The sequence below is a fragment of the Natrix helvetica genome (genome assembly GCF_964273705.1).
Source record: "Natrix helvetica genome assembly, chromosome: 1".
Taxonomy (NCBI): Eukaryota; Metazoa; Chordata; class Lepidosauria; order Squamata; family Natricidae; genus Natrix; species Natrix helvetica.
In genome coordinates this window covers 302581160-302606043 of record NC_138548.1, presented here as the reverse complement: position 1 = coordinate 302606043, position 24884 = coordinate 302581160, and the positions used below count along the sequence as shown (strand labels likewise).

Genomic DNA, 24884 nt, shown 5'->3' with positions numbered 1-24884 from the left:
TTATGGGTTTTCATCCATCAGAAAACTGTACCAAGCCCAAGAATTCAAACCACTATATTTTGTATTACCTAGTTCCAAATTACCTTTGCATGAGATGGGAGTATTTAAAATAAAGTCTTTTATGCAGCTAATTTTCTCTACTTTGTCTGTGAGAGTATGTCCCTCTCTATCTGTATGCACTCATTTTAATTATGTTTTCTGACTTTTATAGATTTGAATTAATGATTGTTTGGAAGATACAGGTAGATTCAAACGGAAATATTATACCGGTTTTGGATCTTTTGAACAAAATACCACAAGGTAAATTTTTGTCACAACCATCTTCTTGAGTTTTGTTTTTATTTTGACAATCTTCTTACTATGTTTACTTTGTCGACTGCCACTCAACAGTCTCTCCTTTTGGTGAAACTCCAAAGATACAAAAAGATATAACATAGTCCCAGTGGGTTGAACATTTTCATTCTTGTCAGGCTAGAGGCAGCAATTTTCATGAGACATCTCAATTAAAGAGTATAGCTCTGCATGTCCCCAAAAATGCTTTTTCAAAAGGCAACTGGACTTTGTTTTCTTCTTGAGGATGTTTCACTTCTTATCCACAAAGCTTCTTCAATTCTAACTGAAGGGGAGGGGAGGGGTGGAAAGTTTTATATTCCTTGCAGTCATTAGCGCTCCAAGAGTCGAGGCCACTTGGTTTATCTGTTCCTTCAGGGTCAACTGAATCAGAGTGCAAATGGTTGTGGAATCTTCTTGGAGCTTTTGAAAGAACTGTGTTGTAAACAGGACATAGGTGGTGCCATATCCCCTGACTGCTGTTGAGTGAGGGCGGTTCAATTTTGACACGGATAGCCTCTTTGACTCCTCTTTCAAACCAGTGATTGTCTCTGTCCAGTATGTGGACTTTGCTATATTCAAAAGAGGAACCTTTATCTTTCTTAGATGAGAAGTGAAAAATCTTCAAGGAAAAAATAAATAAATAAATTGCCTTTTGAAAAAGCACCTTTAGGACAACTCTGATCTGGATGAGAATCTCCATAGAGATATAGCTTGGCATCCATTAAGATCTGGGCAACAGTTAGGCTTTTTTCAATACAATTTCTGACACCAATTGCTGACAAGGAAGAAAGCAGTGGTTTAAAATTCCAAGGTTAGCCTTGGAATGTACTTGAAATAAGTTTTAACTCTCTATTTCATCTCTTCTTATAGGCACTCTAGCTGACAAATTTGCATCAGACGCTCCGCAAGGTTTCAGAAGTCTCTTGCATATGGTTGGGATACAGACATCCATTGAAACTGTGATCAATTCAATTTCTGAAGGCAAATGAGTGCCAGGAAAACCAGTTACGCATCTATCATTTTATTGAATATAAACATTAAGTTATTTTCCATTTAGAAACCATACCCATAAAACATGCTATCTGTACAATTATGGCACATATATATAAATTGTCATGACAAATAAATACAGCTTTTTAAATACAAAACGTCAAATCAGATACAAGTAGAATGCATTTCATTAAAAAATTAACTTTCTGAATCAAAGTGGTTTTTCCCCTTCTACATCAGTTCCTAAAACCTTCTCAGATCAGCCTGATAAATTCAAGTCTAAAAAAAGTGGCAGTTTCAATTCACAGCTGTATGTATATATATGTAACAGTGATTCTAGAATACAGAACAGTTTGATAGTAATTAAAAATAAGCTACAGGAGCATCATACAGTAGCACACCTACTACTTCTTCCATGAACAGTGATTGAAGGCAAATCAGGTTTATCATACTAGTAAAATAGAAATGAGACATTTTAATTTACAAAGCATAAACTGAAATTTATTAACCACATGCTCCATGAAGAATGAGTACAGAAAAGAGCAAAAATGATGGCACTGATCTGCATATAACTTGCCTAAATATTCCAGTATTATTTTTCCATATTTAGATTTCCTAGAATCAATTGTTTTAAATGCGACCCAAATAAATAAGTAGCTATGTAAAGTTTTCACTGTTCTTTTAAAGTGCTGTAATAGTTTGTTTTAGAAAAAGCGAAGTTTATATCAGTTTTCAAATACAAAGCCTCAAATTGAGCATTTTAATCAATATTTGCATCCCATGCCTTCCTAGTTATAGATAGTAAGATATAACAATCTAAGTTAAAAAGCTTGGTTAATGAGCACTCATTTTATACCTGTCATTGCAGCTGTAATTAAACTTAGCAGCTTACCATGTCAGTCCAACCCAAAATGGTTCTATCTTAAGGTTGCCAAAAGTAGAATTTCTACTCAAGCTTACAAATTTTGTTTTCTGGAGGTAAGTTTTGAATTCACACATGGAATGCCACAAAGACTTGCATAGAACAGTGAGCAAAACAGCATTATATGCAAGATGTTTAGCTTATCTTGCCCTAAATGCATTTTCTAGATGCAGAATTTGATCGATTGCTGATTGCATATTGCAGGTGATAACTATCCAAATCAAATGCCCATTGCTGCACAGCTGTTTGTGTCATTTGTTGTTAATATTTCAACAATTTTGAAATGCTTCGCATATCTCTAGTTACTACTAATTTGCTTTAAGAATGGTAGCCTTTCTGGAAAATGCTTTGTATTATAATGTATTTCAATAAAATATTTTTGAACAAATTTAGCAACATTCACAGTTTCCAATAAGTTTAAAAGTTGTGTTCATTTAATTGTGCATTCTATTTTTTTTAATTCAAATTCCAGAACTATGCCCTTACCTGACATCCACTGACTTGCAGCCCGCAAGCTCAGGACAAGATTTAGAATTAAGGTGAATAAATATCACAAAATACAGGGTTTTTTTTAATTAATAGATCTAGGAGTAAAACTCATGAGAGAGACTCATAAATATTAACATTAAACTTAATATCATAATAGCAAATTGGAAATCACACAAAATATCATAGATTTTTAGGGATACTTTCCGACAGATAAATATTTTAGTGATGATACATGACAGTCAAAAGATAAGATTGTGCCACTAAAGTCCAGGCTGTAAAAAGTGGTAGGCATCAAAGAAGCAATTGCAGAACTTGTTCTTACAGAAAGGAGGGCAGGGTGGGAGAAGACTCTTCTTTCCCACTTCTTAATTCTTTTTGCCCAGGGTCAAGCCCACCGAAATCACACCTACAGGAATTTGCATCACTAACATAATTCAGAGAGCCTGTGATGTACAGCTTTCTCTGGTGCAAGTCACCTTTGGCTCCAATCCAGCAATTTTTCAATAGCTGAATCAGCTTTGGTTTCAAGTTTTTCACAGCATGTAAAAATCCTTTGTCTACCTACTTTAACATTTAACTTTTACCATTAGACAAGCTAGAATTTCTCTTCCTGTTTCAAAATAACCTGTAAGTAGTTACCTAGAATCCAAAATTCTGAATTCAGAAGTCCAATTACACAGTCTGCATTAGACATGACATGTCATTGCCTCTTCAAATCACCCTTATTGCCACTGTGCAGCACAGCAGGGAAAGACTAGGCCTTCCACTGCAAAATCGAAGGCATATTTCACTATTTTCTATTTTTGTGTGCAAGAGGTGGTTTTAAAAAAAAACCTAACTACTCTTGCAGAGAGAGAGGGAGAGAGAAAGATCTCCCTTTGCTGAGAACATTTAATATCTCAATAATGTTGAGCTCAGGATAAAAAATCCAATTGCTACTGAACTTGTATGCCTTAGCAAAACAAATGGCTGCTGTTGAAGGTCTAAAGAGAAACCAAGCAAAAATGCAGACAGAAAAAGAAAAACTATTATCCAGAGAAAATTCATGGCAATATTTTGAACTTCTCAATTGTTACCCATTGAAGCCTCAGGGTGGCTTAGGCAACTGAAAGATATTAATGAGGCATATGCAGCAAAGAATTGCTGAAAATGGCTAATTGTAATAGTAACTGTTTACATTACATAATTTCTAAAACCTGTTTAATAAGGGAACTAATTTGCTTTTATTGTTTTTATCATTATTCAAGAAAGGGGGGGTTCTTTATACATTAAATCTTTTTAATAAGTTTTGAACAATTTGGAGAACAACTACATAAGATCACATAAGAGACAATACATATGCAAGCAGCAGTCTAAGGAGCATTACGAATCTAGAATTATTTCTAATCAAGAATTTTAGAATTTGATCAGACCACCTCATTTTAAACAAGTGATACTTAGCAATTCATATATAGTTATAGCTGCATTTAGAATTTTAATAAGGATACTGGTTTTCGGCATTTGAACAATCCAATTCTCTTCTACAGTCATAGAACAGTCTAAGGAGCATTACGAATCTAGAATTATTTCTAATCAAGAATTTTAGAATTTGATCAGACCACCTCATTTTAAACAAGTGATACTTAGCAATTCATATATAGTTATAGCTGCATTTAGAATTTTAATAAGGATACTGGTTTTCGGCATTTGAACAATCCAATTCTCTTCTACAGTCATAGAATAGTCATTTCATTCAAACTAATAGTACATGTCTCTCTTACAATAAATGCATTCTTCAAGGCAATCTCGGGGGTTTTTTGTGTTTCTGAAAGGTAGATAAATTGAAAGCACAACTGAAAATAATAAAAACAAACAAACCATAACTTAATTTTCCTCTGTGATAAATATTGAACCAGTTACATTTTATGGAGAACTAGTGTGCAGTCTTCATTTTCTTTTAAAAGATTTGACATTACTGAGTCGTCTTTGGCTTGTGTCCTCTTCAGATAATAATTCACTATCTTCCCATCAAGCTTATGTTGATGACGAATGCTTTCATATGGCTTCAGGTCTAAATCCAGGACAGAAACTGAAAAGGTGAATCTTGATTTTGATGTTAGAACCACTGGCCTCTGCTCAGAGCTGAAACTTAAATAAGAACAATAATTACAATTTGGTATTCCAGAGAGGGAAATTATCTGACTTTCTCTGGTCATCCTTATATGAAAATTCTACCTATATCCTAATGGTGACAAGCTATAGCTGATGTTGCATTTTGAAAGTACTTGTGGTTTTAAGTAAAATATAGTTTTTCCCGTAGGAAATGTGGTGCAAAAATGTGTTTGAAACTTTTCCTACCATTTTATTTCAAACTTTCCTAAATAATTATACTTCCTAAATAAGTAGTGCTTTGTGAATAAATTACACTGAGAGGTTAACCATAAGCTTATGTTAAAGTAGCAATTTTCACATAGCTTATTTTGTCACTGACAACCTCGGAATAAAGGAAGCTATTCTGATTCTCTAATAAATGAATCTATACTCTAAACCTGAATAAAGATCTAGACAATCGTGAACATAGTAACACCCAGCTTTACATCTGTTCTTGAAATTATATCTTGGAATTGCTCATGTTGTTGGAATTGACTGTTTCTCAAGTTTTTTTGGAAAGAAAAGATACTATTTCTGCTACTTTTTTACAGGAGAGGAAATATGCCAATTCTCCTATTCATGTGCTTCTAAAAATTAGCAATTTGAAAACATACAATAAATAATTATACCCCCAGAAAGCAACTTGGCTGCTAACACCAATTCCAGAGGTACTTCCTGTGTTTTGAATGTCTGGACTTCAAAGTTTAGAGTGGGCAGCAATAATACAAACTAGATTGAAAAACCAAGCACTTCTCATGTCTGCAACATAACACCACTGCTGTGAGAGCTACATTGGCTGCTGGTGTGTTCCATGTATAAAACTGTAAATGGCTCAAAACAGGACTCTTATCTTTTACAGACAGATTTGGTCCACTCGATCCAAATGAGGTTCCTACTTACCATGAAGCTCAATAGTCATTGTGGGGTCTTATTCTCTCCTAAGAAAAGGGTGAGCCCCACTCTCATGGCCTTCAGAAAGCTGGTAAAGCTTGCTTGTTTCAGAAGGCTTTTAGAGGCTGATTGGTTTTGCTTTTATTGGCTCTGACAGACAAATGGCTCAATTCTTATGAATGCTGTTGATATTTATGATATATGCTTATGATATAAGCTCTTTTAGTACATCACTTAGAACCTCTTCAAATGAAGTATATAAACCTTTAGAAATAAATATAATCTTAATTTTCAATGTCATTGTGTTAAATCAAAGGTGAACATGCAGATAAACTTTTCTAGTTTTATATTTCTTCCATTTCCTTCAGATTATTACACACACAGAGATAAAAACTTACATCTATGTATACAATGGACTATAAATAAAACCAATAAATGAGAATATTTATAGCTCAGGATTGAAATGAGGGGCCCTTGGTGCTCTCTGAGCTTGGATGTTTTCTTGAAGATGTTATATTAAACCCAACTAGGTAACATCATTACTAGCACTGTTGACATTACCCAATTTGAATAATGAAACATCTGACTTTAAGTGAAACTGTACATTGTATACAAAAATTATATATTTCATCTTGAAAAGCTGCAGAGCAGAATCACTACCTTTTATCCAGATATCAGACAAAAAGTTTTTCAGGAGAGTTCATGTTTTCCCTATGCAACTCTTAAGATGTCAGCTGACATGGCAGCTATCAAGAACCAGGGTTCCATTAGGAAGGGCTAAAATTAATGCAGTTTTTCATGGCCATCATTCTAAAGATTGATAAATCTCACAAAATTCCAACATCCCTGTGTGAGCCCATGTGAGTAGAACCATGAATTAGTTGGTCCAAGTTAATGACTGCCATGGAGGCTGTGATCTGCTATACTACCTGTAACCCTGGGATCAGAAATGGCAGACTGAAATACCTTAGAGCAGTGATGGCTAACCTTTTTGTTGTTATGTGCTGAAAGCATGCCCGTGCTCATTCCCACACCCATAATGCAATGTGTGCATTACACCCCCCCGTGTGTGCCCAAGCACGTGTTCCCCCCTGCACATGAGCACGTGACCCCTCCGTGCTTTACGCCCCTCCCCCGCATATGCACCCCTGCCCTGCCCATTTTTGACTTCCAGGTTGGTTCAGGAAGGTTTCTAGGTCCAAAATGGGGTGCCAGGGGGCCTGGAAGGCCTCCTGCTCCAACCTGGAAACCAAAACGGGGCAGGGGGTGCCACGTGAGCTCCCAAAATGCAATGCAAGTGCCCCGTGCATGCGCATGATCATCCCCTGCATGCACCCTGCCCTCACCCCACCCATTTTTGGTCTCCAGGTTGGTGGAGACAGTTTTCTAGGCCCAAAACGGGGCGCGAGGGGCCCTTGCACGGTGCCCCATGTGCCCCAGCGCACATGCGTGTGCATCCCTTGCATGCACCCTGGCCCGCGCATGCACAGCAGAGATCTGGTAGACGCATGTGCATGTGCGGTAGAGCTGGGCTGGGGTGACGGTTGCTGTGCCCATAGAGAGGGCTCTGCATGCCATCATGGTCCTAGAACCATAAGCCTGGGGGACTCTAATGCCAGCTCAGTCCCAGAATGTGGGCAGGGATACTGCTACATTGCAGGAAGGAAAGGACATGAGCAGTAATCCTCACTTACCTTACTTACTTTCTACCTTTTTCCTGTGTGGAGGGTTACTATCAATATAGGCAGTAAGCTAATTCAGCACTTTTTGAATTGATACTTGTATATAGATAACTATCGGATTTTTTTTAAATAAAATATTTATCTTAGACATTACCATTCATCTTGTTGACAAGGTGAAAGCACAATCATTATGGAACAGTCCTTTGCTGTCATTGCAACTCTATATTGCTGAACCTGTAACAAAAATCAAGTCTATAGTCATCTACCATCTACAAAATCAAGAATACATGCCTAGATGGCCTTTTAATTTCTTCCTCCTTATCTCACATTATTTTGTTGAAGAGGGTAACTGGTGTTTGCATTAGTAGACAGCAATAGCTCAACAAGGCATGCTGTGTTGTTTTCTATTTTCCAAAGGACAATATACAGTATGCTACTAACTTTAGTAATTCCATCATGCTACATTTTAATCTTCCTGTGTCTTTAGGAAAAGTTTAATGTTTCTGCATATGACATTGTAAATATGCAAAATCTGCATATATGATTGATTTAAAGAATTTGATTAAAAGAACTGAGGCTGTCTTGTCAAAATAAGGTACCTTTTTCAATGCATATGCTAGTGTTTCATCATCTTCACTTGAGCGATCTAATAATTTCTCATAGAATGATTCATTATATGGCCCATCAATCTGTAGTACGTTCCTAAAAAAAAATATACATTCAGAAAATAAAGTAAAATGCAGAGTCCCAGAACGGAAAGTAAACCAGATTTCTGTACCATGAAACAACAGCAAGAAATTTATTTCAGTTGCTATTTCTTTAACACAGCTCCCACAGTTCAAGTGTGTGACAATTGAGGCTACTGTCCCCTCTAGTGACTGCTACCTAAAATTACATGAGACAGTGAAGAAAGGAACACTGCAAACTAAGAACTCTCCAAAATAAATATTTTGCCTTTGGTTTTGCAGTGAAACGACAACTGCAAAAGGTTATTGTTTTGTCGAATGACTGCAATAAAGATTCCTGTCATGCTATTTTCAAGGTTGAAGGTTCTTACCAGCCCACTTCCCACATTTAATTATAAGCTAACATTCTATGTTCATTGAATACCCTCAGATCTCACTGAGCCATTTAAGGAAGAAGAACCTTCTATTAGATTTTCTTAATGTTTCTTCTCCATCTTATAGCTTACTTAACCAATGCCTCCCCCAGGTTTATGAATTATTTTGGGTTTCCCAAAAGTGTACAACAGATATTAATACTATACTCAAAATATGTACAGTGTATGTAGAAAGTCTACAAAATGCCAAGTTTTTAGATTCAAAAAAATCAGACCAAGATAGATCTTAATATTATTTTCCCCCTAAAAGATTTCAGTTTGTTTTTCAATTGAATTATACAGCTTATAAGTTATATGAAAGGGGGGGGGGGGAATTGAAGTGATTTATCTTGGTCTGATTATTTTACATCTCAAAAACCTGGCATTTTAATGGGTATGCAGACTTTCTATATACACTGTACTGTACCACAGTTCTACTCCAAGAAGTTCTACATTCTTAAAAAGTATACTTAGGCTATTTCATTTTTAATTTGTATGCCACCAGTGTCAGGGAATGGGATGGCCTTACTTTAAATAAATGAATCTGCACAAAATTATTTATAATACAAAATTGGAACAAAGTAAATAAAGCATATAAACAAGAAAGACAAAAATACAATTTTTGAAAAAGTAGAAAGATTTTATAATGCGACATTGCTCAATATGGTTTGATAAGTCACCAATGATTGGAAACAAATATTCTTCCTACACCAGATCTGTTGTCATTGTCATTGTCATTGTCTTTAAAGTTTAGGCATATTGCCTATATGATTTGAACATTTGAAAAATAAAATCTTTATAAATAGGAAGAATAGTTTTCATTCTCGACAAACTGCATCTAAAGGAAACCAAGCAGCCATACTTTCTTTGGAAAATGCAGAAACCTTCATTCTTAAAATCAATTGGAATAATAAATACTTTGCAGTGTTTCTCTGACAGTTGTTAAATAAAACTGAAAGAAGAAGACACCTCCCCCCCCCAAAGTTAATTTTCCTAGTTCCCCCCCCCCCCCGGACTTTATATCTAAACAATTGATTCAGGTATGTTTTGGGGGGAGGAGTTATTTTGGGATAGAAACTCCAATTTCCATTTAAAGCTTTGCTAATAGTGAAATCAAATCCCTCATTATTATGACAAACTACTTGAATAATTTCCCAATTTTAGGGTACAAATTTTAGGCTTAGCAGATACACTATAGTTGGATATTGTATATTTGTAGACATAGTTGGATAGTACAGTTTAAGGTCAGGTGACAGGGTCATATTAACTCTTTTAAGTATAAAGTCATACTCTAAGACTGAGAGGGGTTAAGATGCCATTGTTCTTAAAGGTGCTGCATACTTAGGTCTCCTCTGATCATACTAATTTGCAGGTCTGAAACCCAGTATCACTTACCTCTCTTTGGGAAACTCTTCCAAGTATTGTTCAACTCTGTTGTATAACGGATAAACCCCTTCTATATCCAGTGTATCCAGCATTTGAGCCTGAAGTGTTTTGTAAAGGAGGCATCCCTTTGGCAAGCCAGTGGTCTCTATTTTGTTTTTAGCTAAAAAGAATAAGTTTCAAACAGTTTTTACAATGGATATATCAATCTCTCTGACCAAAAACAGCAAGGGGCATAAACGCAGAAGAGAATCTAGATGTGATCCTTCTAAAACGCAAACACAGATTTCAAAAATGGGGCTTATTCCCACTATGTAATATGTATTTATCAGTAGTTCAGTTTAATCAGAGATAACAAAGTTAGTAGTAACTTTCTGCTTAATTCCTTCCCTCCGGAAGGTAGCCCAGCCATCCTTAGCGTGACTAGTTGATCCTTTTTTTAAAAACAAACAAACAGTTTTTGTGTTCTAAACCAATGCATGCAAAGTAAATTCTGTATGAAAACTAAAAACAAAGCAAATTTAAATCGTATATTTTGGGATGTGAAGAGGCCAGAATGACATAGATATCTTGCAGCAAAAGGCACAAAATTTCTTACCATTCCGCACTAGCTCTTTACTGAAAGCACTGGCTTCACAATAGCTCCTTCCTTGTGAGCTGGGAACTGTCTTCAAATCACCTGCTTTACAGGTATCTGTATTACTCAGTAGAATTGTTGTTATTACATGGATCAACTCTTTCAGAATTGTCCTTGTACAATGAGGCCCACTGACCAGGCCATTTGAAGGAAAGAAGAAAGGTTTCAGATGACAAGCAAGTTCATTCAAATCTGATAGCGAATCCTCATTATCTTTGCAACCATAAATTAATTCACCATTCTGTAACAGAAAAGAAGTTAATTAATACTTTAAAATAGTACCAAAAATATTCCAACTGTTGCAAAAGGGGTATCCCCAACTATACTTTCCAGTTATACCCTCTGTACTTCATAGGTAGGATGCAAAGAACAGTAACTTAGCTTGCAAGATAGTATCTAAATTAATATCCTAGCTTGCATAAAATAGCATGAGTTTATTTGGGGGTAAAACTAGATTTTTTTAAAAAAATGTATGTCATATTAGCCAAAAGAAAAACTTAACTGGTCTTGATCTTACCATTATCAGAGTATGCTGCAGATGGCACCTATGGTGGGTAATTTAGTCTACCCGTTCCCTATCTCAAAGCCTTGATGGAACAAAGCCATGATAAGCACTGGAGCTTGATATCTATAGGTGATGACCTAGTACCGCACTGTGTATTTTTTGCAACTCAAAATACAAGAAGAATAAATACGAAGTACATAAATTAATGAAGGGGGGAAAAAGAAATATTGTGTGTTCATGAAACTATAAGAAAGGAGCAAAAGAGATTTAAATAAAAGTCTAAACTTAGGGTAAAGGATTGATGAATAACATGCACTGAAGTGAAAGTATAGGTTTAATTATGAATGAAAAGGCTAAAATGTATTTCAAAGTGTGAATTTCTGTCATCAAGATTGTTCTGAGTGTATATGAAGTTGTAAATTCATTATTTATTTAGATATGGCATATCATACATGGACTAGCAATATATATTAACATTTCACCTAGATTAGTACAACACAATAAAATATGAACATTTAAAAGATTTGTGTTTAAATGCCAATGTCTAGACCACAGGTGTCAAACTTGTGGCATCACAGTGCCATCATGTGTTGTTTCACGATGTCTTTCCCCTTTGTGGAGCTGGGGTGGGTATGGCCCGCAGGTGATGCATCCTGCCTGCGGGCCACCAGTTTGAGACCCCTGGTCTAGGCCATCTAATAACTGAATTACAGCACTGTATATATTTTTTAAAAAAACATAAATGAGTCATAGTTATATTCCAGTAAATGGTGGCATCAGTTTTTGGGAAAAGAATTGAACTTGGGGGAAAATAGCTTGGCAAAAGGGGGTGGGGAGCATAACTTCAGTATTACGAGACAAATTACAATCCCAACAGAATGAATGGTAACTAAATGTAAGAGCATGTTTGGAAGAGAGTGAAAATAATTATGTCACAGAGTGCTATAGAAGTATGTGCACTGATATTAGCAGAAACTATGAAAAGGAATGCTTGGTGGAATGATGAAAAGTATTACTGTATATAATGGATATGCACAGGAATATCTAGGAAAGCAATGAACAATGCAAACAATCAAAATCTAAAAGTCAGTGAAAATGAAGAGTGAAGTTCATTCAGAAATGTGGTTAACAAAATTGATGTAGAAGTTAAAAGAAAAATTCCATAGAAGAGCAGTAAATGTACATCTGCAAATCTGGAAAGAAGGATAAAAAATTAATAACAGACTCGACTAAGAATTATTACTGACGGTAGAGAATGTTAAATAGTGCTTCAAGATGTATGGAGCTGAAAATTGACATATAAAAGACCAAAGAATACACAGTAAATGACTGGAAGTTATATAAATGGTGATCCAAGCAAGATGAATTTGTATAGGAAAATGGCTGGTGCAAACTGCAAGACACATAATTGCTGGTGCAAAGGAAGCAGCCTGTAATGTTTAGTGAACTTAAGAGTATCTATGGAAATGAGAGTTGCATGTATTAAAAAAAAACTTTAACACTAAGTTAAATATATTAGACATGACATTTTGTGTACTTAAACAGTGAGAGATAAAGTCAATAATGAATTATAAATGTATGTGAACTGAACATAAAAGTGGGTAACCAGTATTAAAGTACTCTGAAAGAGAATGAATGAGGATCTAATCTCAAAAGGTATATTAATTTGTAAGTCACCTTGTAGGAGAGATGTACAGCTTAGAAATTTAATAAATAAAATAAATAAATATATGAAAGAAGTGAAGAAAATGTTTGAAAGATGGAGAAAAATGAAAAAATTCCTGGGTGAATAAAGTTGATAAGATCCTCAAAGACAAATGAGAAATTTTAAGAACAAAAGTCAATATGATAATATTTGGACTTGGTAGAAGTAAGAATGGATTCCAACGATAGAAAGGAATAAACAGATAAAATGACTGGTGCTGGTGTAAACTAGATTTAATTAGTCTCTTTCCTCTTTCCTGCCTTCCTTCATTTACTGCTTCTTGCCTTCTTTGATAATGTTGCTATTCTAAAAAAGATTACTGTATTTTTCGGTGTATAATACACACTTATTTATAGTGGGTAGAAATGTCTGTGCATCCTATACAACAAATGTTGCCAAAGCCCTAGCCACCCGCGGGCCCCCACCATTCAGCCTCTGTCTCTCAGCAGTTTGCCTCCTTGCAGCAAACAGCCTGGTCAGCTTCAGCACAGCCTGATTTAGCACGAGCAGCTGATGGGTGGTTAGATCTGCCTCCTGGAATACAGCCTATCAGCTGTTCCAGGCTGCAGGGATCACTTCCAACCATTGCTGCCGTCCATCACTGCTGCTGCCTATTGCTACCTCCGCCGCCTATCGGCATCACTTGGAACAGCCGAAAACGGGACACGCGGAGGCCGAAAATGGGATGAGTGAAAGCGTGATAGGCGGCAACAGCAATGGGCAGCAATGGACAGTGGTAATCCCTGCAGCCTGGAACAGCTGATAGGCTGTATTCCAGGAGGGAGATCTAACCACTTATCAGCTACTCGTGCTAAATCAGGCTGAAGTTGACTAGGCTATTTGCTATTTGCTGCAAGGAGGCAAACTGCTGGGAGACAGAGGCAGATTGTTTTTTCTTGCTTTCCTCCCCAAAATCTAGGTGCGTCTTATAGTCTGGAGCATCTTATAGTCTGAAAAATACAGACTATATGTGAAAGATATATACATGTGTTAGGACAATCTGAATTAAAATTAGTGTGTGATAATGTATCTTGCAACTGAAGAACTGAGAGTAAGTAATTCTTAGCTGGAAACTACTTCACCAAGCTTTTACATAAAGCAGGAGAAATACATGATTTAGAAAATGAAAGCAGTAAGTAGAGAGGAAGTTATAAAACCCTGCCGAATTTACTGCTTTTCTCATGTGCTTTCTTCCCTAATCACAGCAAAAAAACCAGCTCCATATATTTCTTGTTCCAATACTAGATATAAAAATTAAGATGTAATTTACAAAAGAGAAAAAATAATTAAGAGCTGTAGACTGAAATCAACCAATACGGGAATGAAAAAATCCTTCTGAATATGAATGTTGGCTTTGCAAATGCTAGAGATTGTTACACTGATTTCATCCATCTTATGGAGGAGGCAAACTCTGCCCACAGCCTGGAGTTTGATCCTGACAGGGCACAAAGTTGACCCATCAGGTTTGGTAAAATGAGGAGCCAGACTATTGGGGACAATATGCAAATACTGTAAACCGCCCAGAGAGTGCTGTAATGCACTATGGGACAGTATATGGCAATCTATGGGGCACTATGGGGCAGTCTAAATACTATTGCTATTGCTACTAACATAGCTGGTTGAAGAACAGCACAGAAGCCGAGGGACTGAAACTAATCTGGAGGACGAAAGGAAAGTGAAAGGAGAATGAAGCAGGACCCACCAAACCTTGAAAAAAATGACAGGAGGGAATTACTCCATTAAAGAAGCACAGTGATACTTTGGAGACCCCAGCCTTCCACAGCAGAAGATAATGGCAGCTAGATCCGGCCCAAAATTAATCCAAGACTGTCACAAAGAGGCGTACAGACTTCCAAAAAATGTATGTTAATTACAGCTTCTAACTAGTGTTTGCTTCTCAAATGAGCTTCATAATTCTCAACCAGACAAGTCTATCATTGTTTATACTTCTGTCCAAATTTGCAGACGCCATATTCCTTTTAGGATCTTTAGCCTGCCACACTCTCTCTCTCTCTCTCTTTCTTTACTATGCTGTTTCATTAGTGGGGAATTGGGAGGGGGGATAGTAAGGAGTAGAATGTGTTGTTGTTAAAATAAAACAGTCCTTTCTAGAAGCCCAAGGTCATTCATTGTCTCCGCACCTCTGCACCTGACCGGAACTAGATGGATGGAAATGCCATGTGGCAGAGGAAGATTGGACCATGTGATGGACTTGTGGATGTGGGGACAGGATTATGAACTTTCAACTGGGTGGGAACCCAGGAAGCTTTCAGATTCGGGTTTCCACAGATGTACCAATATGTCTGTTTTATTAAATTGGAACTTTGATGAAAGTTATGTCTTGAACTCTGATTTAATTCTGGATGATATTTGGAACGCTGACACAGACTCAATTCAATCTTCCTCTTCTATAACATTTCTCTACTTTACTTTAAACTTCCAAATCATGTTCATTAAGCATATTTCTGAATTATTTTCAGAAAATAAAAAAGGGAAAAGGATTATTCCAAACAACATCAGTGTAAGTAATTTGCCCAGTAAGCAAAGTGTTGATTGCGGTTTTATTTAAATCATGGAGATGGGAGCTTGGACCTTCAAAAGCTGCTTCCTAATTAAGCATACTAGAACAAAAATAATAAAGTGAAATAGGCTGGATGAAGAACAAAAGTTTCCTTGAAAAATCCAGAGCACCTTACCTTAAATATTTTTAAATTATTCTGTGCTTCATATAATAGGTTTCTCAAGGCGAAGTGCATTCGCTGTTTATTTCTAAAATATAGAAAAAAACCCTGAATATTTAAAATGAAGTGTAAACAATCCATAACTAAAATAAACTTGTTCACTCTGATTTATCTGATCTACTTTCAAACACATATTTTATTTTATTCAAACACATCTTTTATTTCTAACTCTATGACCTTACGACTGGAACTATTCTCCACTCTAATACTTAAGACAGTTCTACTTAGAAGATATTTAATACAATACAATAGCGGAGTTGGAAGGAAACTCTATACCATTTCAGACAAATGGCTATCCAACATCTTCTTAAAGACTTCCAGTGTTGGGGCATTCACAACTTCTGGAGGCAAGCTGTTCCACTGATTAATTGTTCTAACTGTCAGGAAATTTCTCCTCAGTTGTAAGATCCATATTTTCAACATTTTTTCCCTGAAAATTGTTCCAATTATTTTTCCAACTAGAACATTATTAACTTCTTTCCATAACCTATATTATATATCATGCAGCTCTGTATTGATTAAGACTGAAACTTTCCATGTTATGAGTACAGTTGTTAAAAATTTCATATAGCAGCATAACTCTTCAAAACAAGTAGGAAGAATAACAACAACTAGTTCAATGAAGGAAATATACATAAATATAAGATATATATTTTCTTACCCTGAGAATAGGTCTAGCGGACAATATTTACTTAGATGTTTCCATTTTCCTTTTGCTACCTGTTGACAAACAGAACATATGACTTCCTAAATATGCATTAATTTAATTCTCAAATTTCCAGTTAATTTCCAGAACTGTTCAAGCTGGGAGTTCATCAACATCTCCACACATGCGTTTTGTTTTCCTGTCCTACCAGTTTAAGAAAGTTACAATCTCTAACATTCTGCTTCTTCACACTTTTCTCAACAAAAGCTTTTCCTTCCATTTACATGACAGTGTATATTAATGTAAATAAAATGGACTTCACAAATGAAAAAGGAATGAGTTTTGACTTGTACATAATTAGGTATACCATATTCAAATGGAGTATTAATTCCATTCTGCTATCAAAAGCTTACAATTCACTTAAGTTGTACACTACCTTTAGATGCTGGTGCATGCAGTAACGACAAACTTTATATTTTATATCTTGTGAAACATGACTGGAAAAGGGGAGAAATCCACATTTTGGCTGCAAGAAAAAATGCAGTTTAAAATTTAGGGCATCTTTGCTTTGTATTTAAAAATAATACCAACCACCCTACGCACTTCCAATAATGTAAGGTCTTTAAGATCTTTCAGCCTTTCAGTAAACTCTTATAAAAAGCAGTACACACATTTTCTAATCCTAATATACACAAAGAGCAGAAATATTTATTTTACTTTTGCCAAAAAATGATTGATACATTCCCAAAAGTATTACTTATTTGGCATAAATCTAAATGGCTGTAACAGTTTTAACTATTCAAATTTTCAAACATTTAAATCTGCATAAGTGCCATCCAAAAAGAAGAATGTCAATGTATTTGATTAAGGAACAAAACCACTCTACAATACTGTTTCATTCTACCTCTTTTGTGAGAAGTAGCCATCAAGATGGGTATACAAAGTGACCTATATTATAGTTCTATTTTAAATAATTAAGCCTGATTAAAATGGGCTTCAAACTTTCTATTACTTTAAATGAGTTGCAAAATGCCATTTCATCTTTTATAGTTATTCTTCTAATGGAAACAAAACCTTGAAATTATGTTTGTATATTGTTTAACATTTCATTCATTCAGCAGTATAAAAGCAACCATGTAAACACAAAGTATTGATTGTACTGAATTCTTTATGTACTTACCTTAATTTCTATACAAATTTTAGGGCGATGTTCAACAAAATGCATCCTGGTGAGATTAGGAAGGCACAAAGCATAACCACTAAGAGCATCCATCTCTTTATCACAGCGTGATTCTAAAGAAAAAGGAGAACTGCTTACACCCATGTTTAATACTCCAACTTTTTGAGCACCACAAATAAACATACAGCCATCAATTACTCCCTTATGTAGTTAATCTGAATGGTTCTCAGGTCTTCCATTTATACTAACAGAATTCTTCTTTAATATCATTTTCTTTTCTTTTTTTCTAAAAATCGTATTGGTTTTTATACATTTATGGGGAAAGGTAAGGGGATATACAAAAAATTTTGGCAGCTTCCACACTAGTGATAGAAATCCATCCAAAACTCACAATTTTTACAATCTTAAAAACAAAATATAAAAGATAAGCAGAAAACAAAGTCTTATTCTATATTGTCAACCATGTGTTCATTCATTTTCCTTTGTCACTTTCTAGAATATCACCAATTACTGTTATTTCAAATACTTTTATTTTTGTGACCTGAGCCTTTTCGATATTGCTCCTTCCTCCCTGTCCCCAGAGGGAGCCTCAGCCCCTCCCTCCCTCTTATCTTGCACCTTGCTGTCTTTTCCACTACCTTCGCTGTGTTTGTCCTCTAGGAGGGAGAGATGCTTTTTGATGAAGGCTTCCACCTCCTGCACTGTATTAATTCTAATCCTGTTTCCCTCCCAGAAGATCAACATTCCCTCTGGCAATAACCATCTAAACCAAATTCCTTTATTGTATAATTTCTTTGATAAGGAGGAATACTTCCTTCTTCTCTCTCTTATCTTTTTTGGAATCTGCTTAAGGATGGTAATTTCTTCACCTTTATATTTCAATGGTCTCTCCCTTTGGGTCCCAAGCACCTCATCCCTTGTGGTCCTCCTGAGGAATTTAACATGCACCTCCCTTGGAACATTATGACTTCTAGCATATGCTGAATTTATCCTATAGACTAGATCCATATCCCACCACAGCTGTTTTTTATCTCTCTTAATATAATCTGCTAAGATTGTACTCATAATATCCTTAAGGTCTTCATTTTCTGTCTCTGGTAGGTTCTGGAATCTAAGAAAAAAGGACATTCTTTCAAATTCTATTTTTGCCAAAAAGTTTTCCAAGTCTACATTTCCCTTCAGGATTGCTTTAATCTCTTCCCCCAGCCCAGCCGCCCCCTCCTCCAACACCACAATTCTCTGTTTATTTTCTGCAATATGATGTTTAACATCTCTGAGTTCCTCTTTAAGCTCTGTCATTTCTTTTTTCAATTCATTTTGACCCCTCATAAGTTCTTGAAACATTTGGGAGACAGATAGTTCTTTTGATCCCTCTCCAGTCCCCTCTTGCTGTAACAATGAGGTAATTTTCGTTTGTTGCATATTCGGACTGGAGACGGCAGATGAGGGAGCTGAAAATGACTTGCCCATTGGTGGTTTCTTAGGCCCCATTTGTTTAAAATTCAGAAATGTAGATCTTTTCCCAAGAAGATGGTGTTTGGGCAGCTGTGCTGATCCCAAAAGGCAAACAAGTCCGAAAGTGAGGTGCTAACTCTCCTTCACAGTTCCAAAGTTCAGAAAGGCCATGTAGCAGGGAGGGGTCCCGGTTTCCCTCAGAGAGAGTAATAAGGCAGCTCCAAAAGGGGTTTTTTTTAAAGGTAGTTTCAAAAGGCAGACTTCATTTATAAGTACACAAACAAAGAAGGGCGGGCGCCATCTTAGCTCCTCTTTTCACAGGGAGAAAAAACGGAGATCTCTATGAAGCTTTTAAAGGAAAACGGCTCAGCAGTCGTTTCTAGCAATTGTGATAACGATCTTTCTCAGTTAATTAGTTCAAGTGAGGAGTCAGCCTTTGTTCTCTCTCTTCAAGAAAGATAGTTCAAATGCCGCTTAATCCGGGGGGGGGGGGTAGAAGGAAAAAACACCCCCCTCTAATCTCCATTCAAATAGGTTGAACACAAAGTTTACAGAGGTCTGCTGCTTTTCTTTTAAACGATTGAAGAGTTCAGGATGAATCCCCCACCACCAGGATCCAGCCGCGCTTCTCCAGGTACGCTCTTTCCTCCGGAGCCATTCGGCAAAAGGGCGAACAGCTCAACGCTGTCCCTCGCCCCCCCTCTGCTCCCCGGCTCCTAGACAAAGCTGAAAAGCACCCCCGCCGACTGCCGACGATTCCAGGGGGCTTCAGCAAGCCGCCCTTCGGCAAGGGACCCCTCCCAGGGCCCCCTGTGCTCCTTACGGAGCCAACCGGGGAGACAAGCGGCGGACAACACGTCCATCGCCAGCAGGAACCGGAAGTCATCTCCTCTTCTTTAATATCATTTTCTATGATCAGTCCAATCCCTACAAGGAATCATGCTCAAACTATGGACATACAGACATCATGATACTATACGTCAATACCAAATAAAAGTGTATTAACTGAAAAAGATTTTTAGAAAATATGGCAAATGTCATTCTTCTCTTGATAGTTTTAAAATAACTAAAAAGCAATAAGCCATTGGCATTTCAATTTTTGTTTGTTTGAGAAAAAAACTTTCTTTAGTTAATAGTGTTATTACTGGCTTTCAATATGGGAAATCCATAATAAAATCTTTACAAATTACCAAATAAGCACAGACTCATAGAAATAGTTGAGAGTATATAACTTATGCTTTGAACTCTTTCAAGGAAGGAAGGGTGGAATACAAACACAGAACCTACTATTGTGTTTAACACACATCAACTTTCCATGCTATTCAGTACAGGAGACTAATAACTTTGTTATTACCTTCCCCAAAGTGCCAAAACAAATTTCAATCAAATGAATGTCTAAGTTGATTGCTATTTACATTTTACCCAAAACATGTTATTACATTTTAAAATGCATGTCTGAAATGTTTCCTAAAAGCAATGGAAGAATGGACTGTGAAGACGATACAATCGATTTGTTTGATTGAGATAAATTTAAATACTTTTATAAAAAACTATAACCTCTTTATGGACTTTTTGTTGAAAATGAAAAAAGTGAATAATTTTTGGATTTTGGAGCTGAAAATGGGATACAAGGGATCTTTGCAATGTAATCTTAGGAAGGGAGGAGGGATAGTATGTTGCAATGAAGATCGGAAGTCACTTCTTTAATTACCTTTTTCTTCTTTATTTGTATTGCTATCTTTTCCAGTTTATTTTTTATTCATGTTTTCAAATTTGTCTTTTATTCATGTAAAAATGTTCAATAAAAATTGTAAGTACTCTTGGGGAAAAGTAATCAGATATGGTTTTGTTCAATTATACAAGTGTTGCAGCATCTTTGTAGCAATTGTGCTGAAAAATTCTCTGAAGTAATTATTTGAAAAATACAAGAACTTAAAATTTACTTTGGATTTGGAATCATGATATGAATCTTGGCTGCACCTTAAATAAGCTTACATGTCAAGAAGGTTTGAATTATCAACCTGTTTCAAAAGTAAATAAGTATCTTCTAATTAATCTTTACAAATTAAGATTTGTAAAAATTTAAATGATTTATCAACTCAGCCCTAATTAAGTCTGGGATGGAAGACCAGGAAATCCTACATTTATAGGCAAGTTGGGGGAGGAGAAATCAGAAAGAAGGCAGTGATGGGTCACTTTCATAGTGATACTAAACAACCAATATGGACATGTTTATTTAATCACAAGCAATCAAACTCAAGTCAGGAAAGTCTTTGGTTTATACTATGCTGGAGAAAGGTGTCTACTTAATGTAAAAAGAGAAATAATCTATGCCACACAGTGTTAAATATGCAATGCATTAAATGTAAGAAATGTTAATTATTCATCCAAGAAATATAATGGGTACAAATAAATTATAACCCATTAACTAAAGAAATGCTGACTCAACTTTGGGGAAAATGTTTAAGAGATGTGCTTCCTGTTGCAGCAAAGCCTATGTGGGATTTGTTATTATTATTTTGCAACAAAGTACAAGTTGAACCAGCTTTAGCATCAAATAGTATACTATTATACTGCTACATTTTTCTCTTTTAAGTTATTCTGAGAGAGGAAACGTACTATTTATGTATTTGATGGCCTAATCAGCTTTTATTGCTCTGAATAACTTTCCAGATACCACCTGAAAACTCTAAAAGAATAGAGGCTTTTATCTCTGAGGGATCTGTAAGTATATATTCACAATTACAACCATAATGAAGTATTTGTGTCCAAGTTAATTATACGTTCAATACTCAATAACACTGGAAAATCCAATTCAAACATGAAGTGTGTGTGTGTGTGTACACACTCATAGATCAATGATGAGCAGAGGGAGGTGCTACCAATGGGCTATCATCAATCCTGATTGGTCCATAGACTGAAAGAAATTTGTTGCAGCCACGCCTCTACTCCTTCTGCCCAGTTTCCTCTCAGTCTATGGTCCAATTAGACTGGGTTTCTTCATAGCTCTTGCTATTTTCTGTGGGTTTACTGTTTTTTCTGGAGATTTACATTATTTGAGGAGAATTTGGCTACTTCGGTCTATTCCTTATCTAAATTCCTTCAAACTTCGGAGATCGTGATTCAGTGAGTGGGGGAGGCGTCGGGCTCATCGCCTCCTTGCGCGGCGCCGGATCACATTTTGCTGGATATCGCAGCGTTTAAAGTTACAGCTCCACGGCAGACGAGGTAAGAGGTGGCTTGAAAGTAAAATTATAGCTGGCTCGCGTCGCTGTGGCCCGGGCCGACGGGAAAAGCCGCGGCTCCATTTTAAAAAGTTTTTTCTGACAGCCCTTCTTTTTCCTTTGCAGCAAGCCAGCAGCCAACAAAGGAAGCGCTTTTCAGGAGTTGGCAGTCACGCTGGCGGGGGCTCCTTGCAAGCTGTCTAAGCGTGGTATTTGTTATCGCTGTGTAATCCAGTGTTTCCTGAGCCGCCCGCCATTTCTACCAAAGTGGGCAGCCGTTAATTGAAGGCGGTGGCCATTTTGAGTTGCAAAGAATAAGTGGTGGCCATTTTGATTTTTTTAAAAAAAGACTAGCCGTGGCCATTTTAGGTGCCACGAGGCTGCAGCCTTCAGTATAGAGAGTTGGAAAGGACTGTAAAGGTCGTTACTTGTTGGAGCCGCAAGGCAATTAAGGGAAGGAGGACCCATTGAGTGGATTTTCCACAGGGTTGCCAGTGGAGCAAGTTAAGATTAGTGCACGCATGTCTTCCAGACAAGAGGGCACAGCTGGGACTCAGGGTTCTGAGGTGACAGTGACTGGGGCGAGACCTAGGTCTTCAGCCGCAAAAACACCAGCGGCACAATGACCGTCCAGGGCCACTTTGAGCGATGAACAACAAAGGCAGGGGGCCCTGGAGAAATGTGTGGCCCGGGCAGAGCGTTTGCTGGATCAACAGAGCCAGGCGAGCAGGTCTCCCTCCAGAGTTTCTAGACCTGCTTCATCCTTAGCCCCATCTCCCACTAGAAGGTAGATGTGCTTGAATGGATGTCTCCCCTTCCTCCTCTGTCTCCCCTAGGGCCATCAGGGGTGTGATGGGAGATCCTCTGGAAGGCCCTTCTAGAGATTTCCTCATTCCTCATCCCTTGCTAGCTCCCCAGGCGGAGCTTCCTGACATTGAGGAGATGGAGGATGATTATGAGGAATTGCAGAATTTACCCCCTAACATCCAAAGATTGTTTCATTAATTGACCATGGGATTTCCTCTGGCATGAAATCACAAGCTAAAGAGTTCACAGGTTCAAAAAAACCAGTTAAGACCTGACCAGTTATTGTGGACAAGGGTTCTGAAGCGGTCCATGTTGCCAAGGAGGACGAGGCTCCAGGTTCGCCCTCTTTAGCCAGTGAGGGGGTCAGTTACTGGGGAGGAGCCTGTGCACGGGCTGGTAATGTCTGATGATGAGGACTCAGCAAAGCAGGACACTCCTTCCTTTGCTGGACTTTTCCAGCCTTCTCCATTCAAACAGTTGCTAACCAAGGCGAAATCTACAACTAAGTTGGGTGCCAGCACTGCTGCCGCCGCTCCAGGCAAGAACCTAACACAACTATGTTTGCCAAGACAGCTCTAGATAAGGAAGAGGTGCCAGCTCCATCTCTATTTCTAGAGGTGGTCAAGAGTCAGTGGGGCCAACCTAGTACTTTCCCTAACCCTGGGGTAAATGACAGGAAGCTTTACAATATGGAGCAAACATTCTCCCAGGCCCTCCAGGTGCCTACAGTTGACACCCCTGTTGCCGCTCTGTCTTCTTCAGCAGACGTAGTTGCGGGAGATGTGGCAGACAAGTTGAAGCCTGAGGATAAGAAAGCAGAACTTATCCTTAGAAAGGGTTTTCAAGCTTCAACTTGGGCCATTAAGGCAGCAGCCGATGCTTCCTTTTTCAATAGAACATATTACACCCTCCATATTACAGGGTGTTAGAAAAGGTGACTTTATGGCCTCCATAGATCTCACCGAAGCACACTGACATATCCCTATCTTACCTTCCCAACGCAAATATCTTAGGTTTGCTAAAGAAGGGGTTCATTATCAGTATAAGGCGTTACCCTTTGGTCTGGCCTCAGCTCCGAGGACCTTCGCCAAAGTTATGGCAGCTGTCTCAGCCTTTCTTACGTCTATTCCTGTGCGATTACAACTTTACCTTGATGATGTCTTGGTTCAGGCTCATACTTTTGAGCAGACCATGCGAGACGTCCAATTCACCATCAAGACCCTCCAACGGGTCGGATTCTCAGTTAATTTTGATAAAAGTTCTCTAACTCCCACTATGAGGTTGCTGCACCTGGGGGCTGTAATTGACTCCAAGGAAGGGGTGGTCTTCCTGTTCCAAGAACATAGATGCAAATTGCAACAATTAGTTCGGGAAACTCGGGTCAGGAGGGTGGTCCCAATAGTGGATCTCTCACGTCTTTTGGGGACAATGATCTCTTGCATAGGGATAGTTCCCTGCGTGCGTTTTCACGCCAGGACTTTACAGTGGGCCTTGATCCCATATCAGAGAGAAATGATGAGCAACTCACCTTTGGCCATTCCAGTGTCTCCGCAGGTCCGCCTGTTGCTCCGGTGGTGGCTGTCAGCGGCACTCAACCGGGGGTTGCAGTTCAGAGAGCCACAGAGAGTAACTACGGATGCAAGTTTCTTTGGTTGGAGAGCATTGATGTGCTCAAAGATGACACAAGGCCATTGAACAAAGACAGATTTGCGTCACAACATCAACTATCTAGAGTTCAAGGCGGCACGTCTCTCCGTCATTTCCAGCATGACTTGCATCACAAACACGCGTTACTTCTCACCGACAACATCGCCACGAAGGCACATGTGAACAGGCAAGGTGGGACTCATTCCAGGGTACTGTGGACAGAGGCACACAGACTGATCTCGTGGGCGGAGACTCATGTGATATCGATAGTCGCGGATCACATTTCCAGGACTGCCAATCACCAGGCGGACTGGCTCAGCCGAGCCACAGTAGACCACGGGGAGTGGCAGCTTCACCCGGACATATTTCAGCATATTTGCCACAGATTCAGGACTCCAATGATTGATCTGTTTGCAAC

The 24884-nt window shown here is 37.8% G+C and overlaps 2 protein-coding genes across 5 annotated transcripts in view; one reads left to right on the top strand and one right to left on the bottom strand.

Annotated features, from left to right (window-relative positions):
* CENPP (centromere protein P) overlaps positions 1-3216 on the top strand; it is a 167612-nt gene extending 164396 nt beyond the window's left edge. For all 3 annotated transcript variants that reach the window (XM_081934919.1, XM_081934918.1, XM_081934917.1), the window contains exons 8-9: positions 212-300; positions 1204-3216. In XM_081934919.1, the coding sequence (XP_081791045.1) occupies positions 212-300; positions 1204-1322 (208 nt within the window). In that variant the 3' untranslated portion in view covers positions 1323-3216. The remainder of the gene's footprint in view (positions 1-211; positions 301-1203) is intronic.
* IPPK (inositol-pentakisphosphate 2-kinase) overlaps positions 2674-24884 on the bottom strand; it is a 38772-nt gene continuing 16561 nt past the window's right edge. The window contains exons 5-15 of one of the 2 annotated variants that reach the window (XR_014173729.1): positions 17334-17446; positions 16590-16679; positions 16169-16227; positions 15463-15535; positions 10518-10797; positions 9932-10082; positions 8037-8139; positions 7592-7671; positions 4634-4861; positions 4408-4538; positions 2674-2760 (exon numbers count right to left, since the gene is read on the bottom strand). Coding sequence is in view for 1 of the 2 variants with exons in the window: in XM_081934906.1 (XP_081791032.1) it covers positions 4472-4538; positions 4634-4861; positions 7592-7671; positions 8037-8139; positions 9932-10082; positions 10518-10797; positions 15463-15535; positions 16169-16227; positions 16590-16679; positions 17334-17446 (1244 nt within the window). In the remaining variant the exon portion in view is untranslated. Of the gene's footprint in view, positions 2761-3355; positions 4539-4633; positions 4862-7591; positions 7672-8036; positions 8140-9931; positions 10083-10517; positions 10798-15462; positions 15536-16168; positions 16228-16589; positions 16680-17333; positions 17447-24884 lie in introns of those variants that run through there. The other variant, XM_081934906.1, reaches the window with a different exon arrangement.